The sequence below is a fragment of the Lissotriton vulgaris genome, chromosome 2_1 (assembly GCF_964263255.1).
Source record: "Lissotriton vulgaris chromosome 2_1, aLisVul1.2, whole genome shotgun sequence".
Lineage (NCBI taxonomy): Eukaryota > Metazoa > Chordata > Amphibia > Caudata > Salamandridae > Lissotriton > Lissotriton vulgaris.
This window is the reverse complement of record NC_141687.1, coordinates 981611074-981627062: the sequence shown is the minus strand read 5'-3', so window position 1 is coordinate 981627062 and position 15989 is coordinate 981611074. Positions and strand designations below refer to the sequence as shown.

The following is a 15989-nucleotide window of genomic DNA, read 5'->3' as shown; positions in this document are numbered from 1 at the left end:
CTTTGCACTGGAGAAGCATAGTGTTGAAGAAATGGCACAGCTGCAAGTTCTGTAAGGCCAGGAAAACACATCAAATACCCAATAGTGTGTTAAAGTTTCAATGTGTGTCTGAAAAGTAAGAAGCTTTACATGCATCAATAATTAAAAGTTAAAAGATCCTACCTATTAACACAACCAAGAGAATGTAAAGGATGGAGATCAGCTGTATAAGAACACAACCAAACCTTCACATGCCTGATTATTTGTTATATTTATATTGAAAATGTAAGCACATAAAATAAACTGCCAGGTAATAGGAACTGTTTTCAACAGGCTAAATTTGACAAGCAGAGCAATGAAGAGAGTGGATCTTGGTTCCACTTGCACCACACATATTGAAGAGAGATATATATTAGCTGATCGTCTAGAGAAGGACAAGTGGCAGGCAGCAGCTGTAAGCATCTGACTGAAAGCTCCTTCCAGCAATACAGCTTCCAGTCAAGGATGTTTACAGCAGCAGCAGCTGCCAAAGCAAACGAATTTCAGTCCGTGAGAAACTCTTTCTTGCAGTTGAATGGTGAGAGAGGTCCAACCAATCATAAGCCAGTGCCAAGATCTTCAAGGCTCTGTATTTCGCGGAAGAGATTCACCACCAATGCCTTTGAGAGAGGCAAGATTATAGTTAGACAGCAAAAGGAGACTACTGCTCAAACACACTGGTAAGATATCTTCAGACCACAAATCCCCTAGCACCTAATATACACGTCTCATATGCTATGTACTCCAAAACTTAGCCACCACTTTCCAGTTTCTACAGTCAACACTAAGAACTTTGCACACGATGCGGACAGCAAATATAGCCTCAAAGGGATGCAGCTGTAAGATCAGCCAGAAGCTTGGAAATACTAGTGAAGTGCCAGTGAGAGAACTTAGTCGACATCACAGCTGCAACATATTTATAAAGCAACAAGGTGAAATAGCATGTAGGTTTGCAGAATGAGCACATGCAAGGGGAAAGAGGAGTAGAGAAGACTGAAGAAATACATTCTTTAAGGTGGTTAATGTTATTAGTTATGGTCATTGATGAGCCAAGTGAGAATTCTGAAGGTGAATATTTAGTATAGCAAGTGTTCAGATTTCACAACCGTTGCTTTAATCCTGGACTCACCAAGCAAGTAAACTACAAGAACAAATGAATCACTTCGTACACCAGCAGACTGCAGTACTGAATACAAAGGAATTACAAATAGTTGCTTGGCAAAGGTATAGGTCTAAGTTCCTTCTTGAAAGTTGAAAGATGTTGTCTTAGTACAGCCATCAACACCTCTGAGCTGTTAAGTAAACACCCTTTAGAGCTGCATTGTACCCTTGAGAAGAGGGTTTTCGTCTGCAAAGTAGCAGTGGGAGCATTAATGGGTTGATCATGAGGATAGGGGTTCCTAGATGAGGCAGTGTTTCAAAGATTTAGATGCTTAATTGTACCATTGGCGTTTAAAGGCACTGGACAGATCAGTTACATAGTACTGCCCACCATTTGCCTTAAAGACAGGATTTTCTAGTACATTGAGACTGGTGTATATGCCATTTTCCAGCTATATTGTCAAAAGAGATGTGACTGGAATAGTTTGAGATTCCTTGCTAATGACCAATCTCGGTTGTGGAAAGAACCTGGAAGCAGGAATGGTAGAGAGTGCTACAGGTACCAATAGGTGCATTTGTGCAGAAGACTTTTTTTAAATAGTATTTCTAAAAATTATGCAAGCAGCAGCATTTGCAAATGAGACTCCTTACCTCTTTATGCTTTATGGCATGCGGCATATAAACGCGAAGCTTCTTTTACACATTTAGTGGCCTACTACTGAGAATAAAATGGGTCCCAAGATGGCTGAAACAAAAGCTTGCCATTTTAGCATTCTCAAAGCACCTGACTACACCTGGGACACACAGGGTGAAAGAAAAAGTGATTTATAAAAACAAGGATGGAAGCAGAAGTATTGCACATAGGGAACAAACTCTTTAAAAAAATATAGCTTGAAAAAGAATACCTCTTCATATGCAAAACAGCTTTTTGGAACTTCTAAATAACTTTATTATTTCCAAGTCAATATTACAATGGCATTCACATCTGTCTTTCACAGGAAGTTCGGTCTAGGAGGAGCTACATGGGATGATTTTGTTTTTAACAATTTGTATCCAGGATGTAAATGGTCACCAAACCAGAGGGAGAAAAAAACAACTATAATACTAAAAATAGGGTCTGGCAAACTGAAGTGACATCTGACTAGTATAGGCTTGTCAGGGTAAATTATCAAAATGCAGCACAGTAGTGGAATACAAGATGGCTGTTATTTTGGACTAGCACAAAATCATTTAGCATTGTTCAACATTCAAAACATAGAAAGAAGTAGGATGACAAAAGGGGAAAACAGATCTCTCCTCCCCATCTCTAGTACTTCATGTATACGCTCCCTTGCACACCTTCCAGTCACAAAGTCTATTTAACCACTTCTCACCTGTCGTTTAGGGGGCTTGAGCTCATCTCTGGGAACAATGTCGATAAGGAAGTCAAACTGATCAAACTTTGTGATAGCCATAGCGATGTCATTCCTCTGCTCAGCAAGAAAAGCAAAAAGAAACATAAGAATAGGAATAAGAAGTCAGAAAGTAATTGAAACTTTACTCAAAATCGCTGTATTACACACTGCCTGGTTTGTGGTGGACCACTCTGCTCCTGGCAGATACCACAGTCTTTTCTGAATCCAAGTTTAATATTTAATAAATGGGTGTGGCCAATTATTAGACAAACCTCACAATAGCAAGTACTATAGATCTGCAACAGACCTTTTTATCCACGCTCAAAGTAGTCTGCCTCTTAATCATAAAAGCTTTACATTCGATGCACAATCAAATTTTGTTGTTTGCAAGGAAAATGGACTGAAAGCCGTAGTAAACATTTCAGGGGAAGGCAAAGTCTCGATTTTGTCGAGTGGCTGTGCTAGAATCAAGTAGGTGAATGTGAAATCTAAGGGATTGTACGGCAAGGTGAGAGCTGGGCAAGACATCTTTTAAAAACGTTTTCAAACTATTTCAGGAACAGAAATTGAAGCGTGCTGATGCGGATTTGAAAAACAAAACAAAACTCAATCTTGCTTAGAGTAAAACAGCAAACATCTAAGTGTCAATAGTACACAGGCATGGCCAAGTTAATGATGGCTGCTGGCCGAAGGCGTTTAAGTACAGTTGTGTGTGTGGCTTTAATATTGGTATACGGTACAAAAGGGGGTGGTGATGGACGGAGCATCTGAATCAATCAAACACTCGCACCCAGTCAAAAGATCTGGGTTTAATCCATCACCGTTCTTTAGCCCACTCTGCCACCCCAGTTCAGACATGGCTATATGCAAGTCAGTCTGACCCTGTGCCTCATGGGAACAGTCCAGCCCGAACTGCCAAGCCATGTCTTCCCTGGACCAGAAACAAGCTTCTAATATTGGTATGGTCTGTCAGATGACCCAATGGAACTTCCGGAGTCCATGTGCAGATTAAACAGAGGCAAGCAGTGATTATAGGGGCCTCGTCTGCAACGGAAGAAAGCACCACTCTGGGCGAGACTGTTTTCTTTCAGGGAACCAGCATTTGAATAGCGGTTTAACAAGCATGCAGAGAATGTCTAAAAATTGTTGGAGTGCTCAGAGGGGGCGGATCGTTGGTGTCAAAAGGCCAGTCTTTTGACGCAGCTCAGCACACACCCACAGACTGAGCCAATAAGAAAACAAGTTACTCACCTGTAACTTTAGTTCTCCAGTATTGGAATCTTCCATAGATTCACATGCCTGAATCATTCCCCGTTGTCGAGGCGAGAGTCTCCGGTATATAAAAAAGCAGTGCTTAGTAGTGTAGCCAACTGAAAAGAGGCCTAGGCCAATTTCCCTTTTGCAACCCATAGCCTTTGTTATGTAAAAAAGGCCCAAACTTTTCCCTGAACCAATCAGAGCTCCTCACCCTCTAGAACACTCCTGAGAGAACCTTCTGCCCCTCAGATTTTTCTACCGCACGTTGTGCTAGGGATTCTCCTTTGAGCTCTGCTCAAACTCTTTACTTCTACAGTATTTTGACTTGGATTTTTAGGTTTCTACATCAACCATGTCTGAGAGAGAGAAAAAGGGATTTAGAGCTTGTTCAACCTGCTCCAAGAAGAGGTTGTTTACAGATGACCCTCACAAGGACTGCATCTACTGTCTCTATCCAGATCATAAGGCAGCAGATTGTAAGGTATGTCGCACCTTTTCAAATAAGACATTGAGAGATCGTGAGGGAAGGTTACTGATCTGGCTTCAGAAAGTCAAAGCCAGGAAGGAAATCCTCTCAAGTGAGAGTGAGGAGGAATCTATGGCGTCTAAGGTCTCAGAAGAGAAGTAGATCTCCTCAGACACATTCCTCAGGGGAAAGACCTGAGAAGGCCCCAAAAAAGATCACACCAGGGTTTTCAGGGCGCAGTCCCTCAAAATCCCTTCAGTCTCATCTAAGGGGAAGAAGGGATCTGCTGGTGAGGTGAAAGGAGCAAAAGCCACCTCAAATCCACCACAGTCGCCTCAGAAGATCAAGATTACCATCAAACGATCTTCTTCTGCGCCTTCCGAGGAGAAATCAACTCAGTCGACGGGACCGTCGACTAAGAAAGGACCATAGACGATGACGAAAACACCTCCGTCGTCGACTAAAAAGGATAAGTCTGGTGAGTAAACCGTGTCGACGATTTCACCGTCGACGACTATATTGTCAACGGTTTCACCGTCGACGATGGCGTGGACGACCGTGTCGACGGCGGCGACGACGGTAGCGTCGACGAGGACTGGGTCGACAACGGCAGTGTCGACGGCAGCGTCGACTAGGACGACTACATCAACGAGGACATCGTCGACAGTCACTACAACGTTTCAAACTATTCTTTGCGGTGATATGGAGTTTGAAGACAAGAAATACACAACTATCCTCAATATGGAACGATGGCATGATAGAGGGAGTCATAAGATAACTATTGCAAGAATTTTAACACATTATACTCAGTGCTGAAAGCAGTGCCACTTGAAAGAAACCATTTGTTTACAGGGCCTACAATTGCACTTCTGACATCCAGACAGTATAAACGTTTACTCAATGTCCAGCATAAGTAAGCTCATCAGCGACATAATAGGACATTGTATGGAGGTATGCCCCCAACTTATATTCTTTGGGATAGGTCCTGATCTGTATATAGAGTCTAACTCTGCTAAAGTGAAGCTTATCTTCTATCTGGCTTTATTGGCGAGGAGGGAGATATGTAGTCTTTGGAGGTCAAATTCACCTCTTTTTAAATATCTTCTCAAAAACATTAACTTAATAAGCCAGGGGTCATAGCTTGTGATCAACGGAGCTATGAGAGGGTGTGGAAACATTACATTGATGGCAAACAACTACATTGCCCGATGATGAAGTCATATAAGCTGTGCATTCAATGCTGGTGGGGCCAGATACAAACAGCAATAATCTTTGGCGGGGTCAGTTCCGTGTTGTTGAGGGAATCTACGCTAGTAAGAAAGCAAGCATTGGTATAGCCAATAGGTCTCGCTTTTGGGACCTTATAAATATCTAGTTATGCAGCACAATATCCTTAGTGCTACAACATCAACTGTTGCATGGCTAAACACTTATAAGGTCCCAAAAGCGAGACCTATTGGCTATGCCAATGCTTGTTTACATAGTAACTGTTGAGTATCAGCTACGTCCTACTCCCAAATAGACAGCTAGCATGTCAACCGACGAGAGTGAGATTTAGAGAGAGAGAGAGGGAGAGAGGAAAAGAGATTGAGAAAGATTTAGAGAAAGGTTTAGAGAGATTTAGAGAAAGATTGAGAGAGAGAGAGAAATTTAGAGAAAGATTGAGAGAGGGAGAGCGATTTAGAGAGGTTTAGAGAGATTGAGAGAAATTTAAAGAGTGAGATTTAGAGAGATAGATTTAGAGAGATTGAGAGAGAGTTGTGACTGTGCTGGCAAAAATGTGATTACATCGGAGTATAAGGCACCAGCCAGTGCTTTAGCGCCAACCTGTGGTACTTTTCCTATGCTGCATTAGGGGGTGTCAAAAGGAACCAATAGAGTATTAATAATAGCATGTTGGGATCCTATCAAAGGTAGCACCAAGTCGCTGGAGGGGAGAGTGGGTAGTGAGGAATCTGCTGAAAGATACGGGTCAATGAGGAAAAAGTTAACTTTTTCTTCTGATAGATACATCTTTCCGCTGAAACTTACCTTATGATGCTAAACACAGATTTTTAGCGTACTTTTTAAGCCACGCCCTAATTACATCGTCCACGGCCCTTTGAAAACCCCCCTCCCCCTGTTTTTTTCATCCCACTTAAAGCCCTGGCTAAACCTATAACAGTCAAAGGAGACGAGGAAGGATGTAAAATGCAGCATCAGGGCTAATAAAAAAGCTTTCACTGTGCAGTCAGACTTTGGTGATTTTAGGCCATGGGCAAGGGAGAGTGAGTTGAGCCAGAGTAGTCTGGACTGTGACTGTCTAAAAGGAATGCTTCTTTCTGTCTACAATTTAATGCTAGCATGTTTCACTGGGTAGGTGGATTCAAATTACATTTGACCAGTTGCTAATGAGTTCTGCTGGATTCCCTTGTGGCAAGTGGAGTTTGGAAATTAGAATTCAAGCACCCACCAAAAATGTGAAGTTCTAATATAAACGCCAAGCACAACAATGGGCATTAGCAGTTTATTCCAAGATGCAGCTGGAGCCACCTGGACATTTTATCAGGGCAGGTCATTGTATATCCAAAACACCACATGCTATTCCCTGGATTCAGTAAAAACCATTTATAACTGGTCAAATTACGTTACACCAAGGATGCGAGCAGAACATAGCATTTTTATACCCTGCAACCATGACCACAAAAATAATCCATGTTCAAAAACGTTTGTCATTAAAATGTCCTTGTAGTAATACATTGGAATGCAATCTGTTTTATGTAGTAATATTGGAATAGAGGCTGAAGCATATGCATAACGCATGTTTATATGAAAATACAATTTAATATTTATTGCAGAATGTAGATCTTTTGCTATAATCGCGAAACCCACGCTTTACTTTTAATGTTAAAAGTAAAACGCGGGTGCTGCAATTATAGCAAAAGTAAAAAAAACGATTTTTATTCTATTACTTCTAACATTAAAAGTAAAGTACGGAGGGTGCGTGGCTTAGCAGGCCGACATGGCGGACGTGTGCTAGCCAGCGCCGTCCAGCCTATCATTAATCCAACGTTTATCCTGGCTCCCTCTGAACTTAACCAAGCCCTGGAGGGGGCATCTCGGCCCCAGTCACCTGTGGGGACAGTCCGGTGAGCAGCGGCGGTGTCTGGAGCGGATAGGTGCTGCAGCCGCCGTGTCCACGAGTCCCGGCCTGGTCTAAGGTGGCAGAGCAGAGTTCGGCGAACCCTGGAGGTGGCGCGAGCTGCGCAGCTGGCTGGAGGAGGCTGCGGCGGCAGACAGTATTCCAGACGGCTTGGTGGTGACAGTGGTGGTCATGGGGCGGAGCGGCCCCGGAGTCCAGGCGGTATCTGCCTGTGAGGAGCTGAGGGGAGGAGGAGGCGCCCCAGCCTGCAAGGGGACTCGACTACACCAGTCTACTGCACCCGGGAGAGAGGCAAGATTCTGGGGCCATAGAGCTGCTTTTTGCACCGGGGGACTGGTATTCATCACACGACCGGGAGTTTTCAAACTTTTCGGTTCCCGAGCTCGAGATCCCGAGACTGCGTTTTGGACAACCTAAAGTTGCCAGACTTGAGAGGAAATAACGAAGTTCACTGCCTCTAATAGTGACACCGCGAGATATCGCCCACTACGGAAACAGCTGTTTAACTCTGCTCCATTATCCATTCCATACCTGTCCAAACGAAGAGACAGATACCTCTTTTTTTTTAATTCTAATTCAGGATTGATACATCTTTCCTAACGAAGTCACAGGTCACAATTCAATAAGAACCTGTTGGAGTTTCAGTCAACTGCTTGTCGTGAAGATGGTCTGACTGTTTTATATCTTCGACAGACCGAAACGTCGACTTGATCATCTTTCTCTTCAGAACATGGATTGTTTTTAATTTTATAGAGAAGATGTTAACATAGTTTTTTGTACAGGTTAACTGACGTCACCTTGCAAACTATGTGTTGTTGCTATTATCCCTGATTAAACTTTTTATGATACAGATATTCAATATATGAATACATATTTTTCTAAAATAATTTGTTTGCCTCGTGTATGATTTATTATCTGTTTGTTTTAATTAACAGCTGTGACCAAATGATACATCCATTGTTTTGATCAATTCTGTTGTCCATTACTAATGAGAGTGTGACTTAAAATAATTTGAATGGTCAAAGAATCATAAATAATCATAGATAAACAAAATACCTTACGTTGTTCTTGTTTTATAAACTTCATTGCCCAAGCCTGCAAGGGTATATTGGGTTCCCACTCTTTCTTGAAAATTGTCATGGAGTGGGCGCACAGGGCGCTCATTTAGAAACCGCCGGTGGGGCTCGCTCGCGACCGGTGATTGCTGAATTACCTTGACCGAGATACTGTGTTGAAGCAGGCCCGCATCAAAGAACCCTTGCTATATGACAACCATCGCATCCTGGTGTTCAAGGACTATACTAGACTCGTGCAGCAGCAACGCCAAATGGGCTGTGAGTTGGGGATCCATTGGTGGGTGCAGACAGCGACTCCTCGTTGGGGGTATGGGGTTGACCCCGCCACAACAGGTACTTCAGTGTTCTTGAGGTATGGGGTGGGGTGTTTGTTGTGGGACTGTGGTTTGCTTGGGGGTTTGCGTTGCGCTTTTACACTGGGCACGCCACTATATGCACACACACTGCCGGGTCCTCCTGTTCATAATACACCATGCTTGATGCCGGATGGCTAGTGGGGCAGTAGATGTTCGGGTGTCCGCGGCACCCTCAGAGTGGTGAGCTGGAACGTGCGTGGGGTCCTGGACAAGATCAAACAGGGGCTGTCCTGAGTCAGGCCATGAGAGCCGGAGCTGATGTCCTTCTGCTGCAGGAGAAACATTTGATGGGTTCCAAGGTCTTTTGCCTGCAGCGCTATGGCTTCCAGCGGGTCTTTCATGCTGGGTTTATGCAAGATTCTAGGAGGGTGACAGTTTTGATTCACCGCAGGGTCCCGTATGTACATTCGCAGCAATGGTTGGATCCACAGGGGCGCTACGTGTTCATTCGGGGCATGATTGGGGAAGATCCCGTTGTGTGTATGCACCTACCCCTTTACAGTGGTCCTTAGTTGAGCGGCTGCTCTCTCTGTGGGTAGATATGCCGGATGTGGCCTCTGTGGTGGGTTGGGTTTGGAATGAGGTTATGGATATGGGAAGAGACAGAAGTAGGATGGCAGGGGACCAGAGTAGCAGGCACCCCACGAAATTGCACTCCCTGGTTACTGGCCTGGATGGACACCTGGCGACACATACATGGCGACAGGAGGGAATTCACCTACTTTTGGGCGGTAAATATATCATTCACTAGGCTAGACTGTGTTTGTCCCCCGGGCAACGGTGAAGAATGTGGTGTCTGCTGGGATCCTCCCCAGGGGGCTGTCGGACCACTTTCTGGTGTTTTCCGGAGTTGTGGCTGGTTAGGGAGAGACAGCCTTTTCGCTGGCGTCTAGCGGTATGGCATTTGCAGAATGCCGAATATGAGAGAGATGCAGGAGGTGATTGCAGACTACTTTATTGCTAATGTGGCATCGGTTTCTAGCGCAGTAACGCTCTGGGAGGCACTGAAGCCCACTGTACGGGGCGTGGATATAGCATGGTGCACGGCGGCACGTAGACAACGTCGGGATGAATTGGTCAGGGTAAAGGCAGAGGTGGGGGCCCTTTAGTGTCAGAGCCAGGTAGCGAGCGATGGTCTGGTGGTGCGTCAATTGCTGCAAGCACAGCAATCATATGCCTCTCTCCTACTAGATGAGGCCCGTCAAGTCTGACTGGCGACACAAAGCAGAATCAGCCAATGGAGCGATAAGTCGAGCAAAATGCTACATCGACTGTTAGGGGCATTTTTCATCCACAGGTCCTTCCAGGGGTGCTTGATGAGTAGGGCACCACAAACAGATCCTAGGGCAATAGCGGAGAGCTTCGCCACTTATTACGTTGATCTATACGCTCAGCGGGAGCGTCTACCCGAGGCAACGGTGGACAAGTTCATTGCGGATCTCCCTCCTAAGGGGGTGTCCGATGATATAAGTCAACGGCTTGAGCCCCCCTATTGGTGGAAGAGCTGAGCAAGGCCCTGGGAGAACTTAATACTGGGAAGGCCCCGGGGCCCATGGGTTCCCCGCTGAGTTCCATCGTCTGTATAGCGTTTACTATCGGACAGCGGTGGAGTAGGCCGGGGAGACCGATCCATAGTGGCACCAGGCAGGGGTGCACCTTGTTGCCTTATTTATTTGCCCTGGCTATGGAGCCGCTTGCGGCCTGGGTGAGCATTGATGCACAGCTGGAGGGGTTTGAGTGGGCTACCTGTCTCTCAGATAGGATTGAGTTATATGCGGACGACGTCCTTTTCTCTTTAATGGCTTTGAATAGGTCGTGCGCGGATCCTAGAGATCATGCGAATATCTGGGTAGGCGTCCGGGCTATACATGAACCCTCGTAAGTCTACGCTAAGGGAGCTGGGAGCTCGGGGCGGAGTGGGTGCGTGGGGGTCTACACTACAGGTGGCGGTGGGAGGCCTCAAATATCTTGGCGTTCTCCTCTCTGACGTGCCAGCGGTGTCGTGGGAGCGAAATGTGGTGCCAGTTTGGGAGCGCGTGCAGGCGGATATCAAAACCTGGACCCGTATGCCGTTAACGATCTATGGCAGGTCGGCAATATTCAAAATTGTCGCACTCCACCGCCTGCTGTACCAATTACAGTATCACCCGTATCCGATTGTGCCTCGATGGTTCCGGCTAGTCAACTGGGCCCTGGGGCAGTTTCTCTGGGGGGGAGCGGTGAGTGTCGCATTGCGTACGTGCTTTCTCTCCACTTACTGTGGAGGCCTGGCGACCTCAGACATCCTTTCATATTATCAGGCCTCACACCTGCTGGTCCTCAACGAGTAGTGGTATGGGACAGGGGAGACCCGGCCTATGCTGTGGAGCGGTACATGATGGTGCAGTCACTCTTCATACGATTCTTAATTAATCTGCGCTGCGTGGTACATTGCCGCCGGCAACAAAAGTGGTCTTCCATATCTGGCAGCAATCTCTGAAGCGCATGGGGTGGTGGAACACACTTACAGAAAAAAAACTCCTGTGGCATAATGTGCACCTACCTGCCTGTCTTGGCGGCCTTACAGGGTTTTCGGGGTTGGGATGGCATTGGAGTCTCCACCCTGGGTGATGTGCGCGATGGCTCCCTCAAATCGTTTGAAACAGTCTGGGGTGTGTGTGCTCAGGTGGGACTCGGTGGTGGTTGCGCACCCGGGGGGGGGGGGGGGGGGGGTCCTATGAACAGCATGGGGATGTTATCCTAAATGACGCTCATTGTGGAATGTGCTGGTTGCCTTATTTTCTTAAAAAAGTCAATTGCAGTCATGTAACGGTGTAATGTGATACTGCAATGGACTCTGGAGTGCCGAGCCATGCGCCTATTGTACAAATTTACTAATAAAATTTGTTTATAAAAAAAAAAAAAAAAAATAGATGATATCTATTTCTTTACTTTTGCTATAATCGCGGCACCCACGATTTACTTTTAAAGTGAAGCGCGGGTGTTGCGATTATAAGCAAGCTTGAGGCCAGCAAAAGAAAGTGATCGCGATAGAGATCAAAATGCTATCATGGCCGGCCTACAGCTTGCGTGCATGTGTGCGGCACTTAATGAGCATATGGCGCCTCAGCTCGTTAGCGCGCGCCCGCGCACATGCACGCAAGCTGTAAGCCAGCCATGGTAGCATTTGTTGAAGCCCTTACTAAAAGTCTTGCCCTGGGTCAGGCGAGACCTGAAAAAGGGCATGGAAGACGTAGCAGAGAAGTTGCTTTCATAGGATGCATCATGCTAGCTACGGACTGAAATGTTCGGTGGAAAGGAGGAGGCTGATGCATTTCAGTCTTTTAATAGTTTTTTCATATTAAATCGGGTAAGGGAAAAGGTCGAGCAGGGCAAATTATCTTTGAAGCATACCATATTACTTTAATTGGAGGGTGCATCCGCAGTGGCTGCAGGGGCAGAAAGGATTGTGTGAAAGTTTAGGGTGGATCTTTTTGAATAAGCCGGTTAGGTCAAAGTGCCCCCCTGCCAAGATTGATTGCTGTTCAGTCCGGGTTAGGGGCAATTGTGTCTAGGCAGGTCAGGGATGGTATAAGAAATTAAAAAGTATATGCGCTGTTGCACAGGAGTGAGCGTGGGCAGTGAAACGAAAGCAGCGTCTGGCTGAGGTGATGCGGTCAGAAGCCTGTTTTCTTTGTGATGTTGCAGTCTTCGAGGTACGTTGTATTGGCGGTTGAGGATAGCAGCTCAGTGAGGTCTCAGTGTCTGCTGTGCCTTGGTGGTGGACAGCTGAGGAGGTATAGTGTGGAGGGCAGAGTGGTTGAGAGGGTAGCCTGGTGCCAAAGCACTCAGTCTGGAAGTACAACTGCTTAAAAACTAGCCTACCATCATCAAAAACCTATTTGCAGCACAAACCTGCCCCACCTTATAAACACCTTTACAATCTCAGGTAACTTCTGTCCTCCAATAAGGCAACAAACCGCTTCCAATGGTGGAAGCCCAAATAAAAAAAATTGCCAGAATTCGGGCCATTACACTATACTCCAAGAAGGAAAATGGGCTCTAGCTTTATGCTTTTTTGGGGGGGTGGGGAAGAATTCCTAAATAACAACACCACCACCAGTTTCTCTGTGGATTGCATAATATAGCTCCTTTCTGAACTGCTATTTTTGCTCTCAACCTTGCTGGCAATTCTAAAAAAAATTCATGTTTATGCCATTATGTATATTTATAATTCTAAGCGCACGCCCAGCGTTGGACCTTCTTGCAACTTTGCTCTCCCAACATATTTAAAGAGTTTCCCATTTAATAAAGGATGTAGGTAAAAATAAAGCAATGGATTTTTTTGTCAAAATATGCCAATCCTGGCTTTAAATAATGTTCTAATCCAATCTAACAATTGACATGTGATAGTTACTTTTTCACTCGCGTTTAGCAACAATTCTCAGAAAAAGCTGTGATCCTAGAACTGTTTTGTAGAACTGGATCTCTGTTTTACGTACCTGCAAGGTTCTGCGCTTGTTATCCTCTGTGTGAATCCATGCCCGTAAGGTCAATTCCGTGATAAAAATCTGAGCAGCTTTTGCAAACAGCACTGGAGCTTCTGCACTAATCATCTGCATGAACAAGAGAATACAGCTGACTCCTGATCAACGCATAACCGTGAACATCACATCACATCACATCACAAACGCATGGTATGGGTCATGCGAAAGACACCATAAAATAAGGACTAAAAATGAAACATTTTCTTTGGTTGCTTTTTTCGTTATATTTTTACCCACTCCATTTCTGTTTACATTAGTAATAGACCATGTATCCCAACATGCCTTGTTGGGAGTGCTCGGATTTCCAACTGCTTTTTTGGGCACGGAGGATGCCATCAACGGACCAACCCAAAACCCCAGGCGTCTTGCCCCTCATTCCTCTAGGGCAGCTTGCAACATTAAGCTAGTCTGATGTGGCCTGCAGTGTTTACAAGAGACATTTACCTTCACATCTTCATCCAGCTTCATGATTTTTTTAATACGTGCCAGAGGGAGCTCCTGCACTCTGAAATCTTTCTGAAAGAGAGTCAAAAGAACATTTAGTCAAGGTCATCAGGAGCAAGTTCAGCAAAATGAGCTTAAGCCACCAGAACAGAGCAGTTCAAAAATCAGCTGAATGTGGTGGGGACTAAATACTCCATGTATGAAAACCTCCATGCCTAAAGAATGCAGGCACAAGCAGGGGCCACAACGAGTGGTCTAAGCATATCTACTATGTAGCTGTGAGCATTACTGTTCTGTTGAATACGGACAGTAATTTTAGCAAGATGGAGTCCACTTTACAAGCCGGCATGCACTGCATTCAGTTACCAGAATATTCCATCCCCAATTTACAAACACAAAATTGAATAAAATAGTAGCTCCATTTTGAATTCTATAACTGGAAAACGAATTGGATTTGGTTATAATTTATCATGAAAGAGCAAGCTGGTATCCTGCTACACCCTGCGTGGTGCGAGATTACTCTCCTTCACCTGGATCCTACATACACTTCGAATAATCTTCTCCCATTAGACAATGATGCAACATACGGAGGACCCTTCAGTTAGAAATTCGTAGCATCAGTTACCTTTGCAAACAAATATCAAATCCTGCAGATAAACCTTCAATGAGATCCTCCTCAAATGTATATACTCCGGACAATAACAGATTACTGATGAACGCCTAACCTGCAGAACAGACTTGAAGGAAGAGTTTACTCTACAGTACTTAAGAAGGGCCTGAAACTTAATTCCACCAAGGTTGGTTCCACACCGGAAAATGCTCAAGTTAGCTATCCTCACCATGGCGCAGTGTGATCCATGGCAAGAATACCAAAGACTCTTTACTCTCCCTGAAGGGACAATTTTATATTGAAAACTATTGAGCTGATTTTAACTTTACAGAATGTGCGGGGATCCTCACTCTGAACAAAAGAGATGGTTCAATATCTGGGACCTTCCGAGCATTTACACTCTGATCATCCATCCTTGAAACCAGACAAAGCAGAAGGTACTATTTACAGTGGAAAAGCATAGTGAAAGCAAGCAGTGACTTGTGAGACCTGTGTTGCTTGCAAGCTACTGAGATCACAGGGAGAAATAGTTACTATCATTTACATTTGCTGAACTATAACAGTTATATCAAGCATCTATAGGTTCACTGTAAATCACAAATTACTCAACAAATCTAATACCGCAGATGTCACATAAAAAGTATCAACGGTCAGGACAGATGATGCGGAATGTGCAAGAAACAAGAACTGTGGGAGGGAAGAACACAAGTAGCTCCACAGTAGGACTACATTGGAAAATAAAGTAATTTTGAAGCATGGGTTATAAAATAAAATAAAAAAATAAGGAGCCCCAAAATAGAAAATTATAAGTAACTCAGAATTAAACAGAAGCAACACATAAATGGCAGTTCGGTTTAAGAGATACCAAAAGTTGCTCTGATACACAGCTGCTACTCTACAAAACCAATCTTTAAAATGAGCTTGAATTCAAACAACACCAATAAGCAAGCAAAGATTATCTATGCTTTTAATGGATGTACTAAAAATAGAAGGACGAGCTAAAAATCTTGTTCCGTATCACAGGAAACATGCATCCAATTTACAACCCATGCACCAACAGAATCAACGTTACCCGTTTCTGAAATTTTAAACAGCAAAATATTTCTGCACAAGTGGGATCCCTGCAACATTTTTCTGAAGTAGACAAGGATGTAAATATAAAATAACACAGGCCTTTAAGATGTACGATGTTCTAACTAGTTTATGTTTTAAAAACATCTCAAATAATCCAAACTGAATCTAACACACATTTGGTTGAATCACACTTATTTTTCATCCCCACAATGTAAGACAGAACCCCCCCCCCCTAACCCCTCCTCCCGTCACCCCTCTCCCCCACACACACAAGAAAATGGGGAAGTGGTTTGGGGAATGAAGCAACAAATAGGGAGGGGAGACAGATAAGGAGTAGTTTCTTACCTGTAACTCCAGTTCTGTAGTAGGGGTATCTCGGTTATTGTCATAATCTAGTGAATAGTCCCGCCCATGTGCGTGGACCCCGGAGCAAACGAAAATAATCTCTTAAACTGTCTTCATTGCAGTCCTGCATAGACACTTAACAGAACATTAAAGACAATAATGCAGCCTGTCCCTACAAGG

General features: G+C 44.5%; 1 protein-coding gene across 3 annotated transcripts in view; it reads right to left on the bottom strand.

Moving 5' to 3' along the window:
- The window catches only part of NFYC (nuclear transcription factor Y subunit gamma), a 187005-nt gene that overhangs the window by 74540 nt on the left and 96476 nt on the right, over window positions 1-15989 (bottom strand). For all 3 annotated transcript variants that reach the window (XM_086956550.1, XM_086956553.1, XM_086956552.1), the window contains exons 3-5: window positions 13781-13852; window positions 13292-13405; window positions 2493-2588 (exon numbers count right to left, since the gene is read on the bottom strand). In XM_086956550.1, coding sequence (XP_086812676.1) covers window positions 2493-2588; window positions 13292-13405; window positions 13781-13852 — 282 coding nt within the window. The remainder of the gene's footprint in view (window positions 1-2492; window positions 2589-13291; window positions 13406-13780; window positions 13853-15989) is intronic.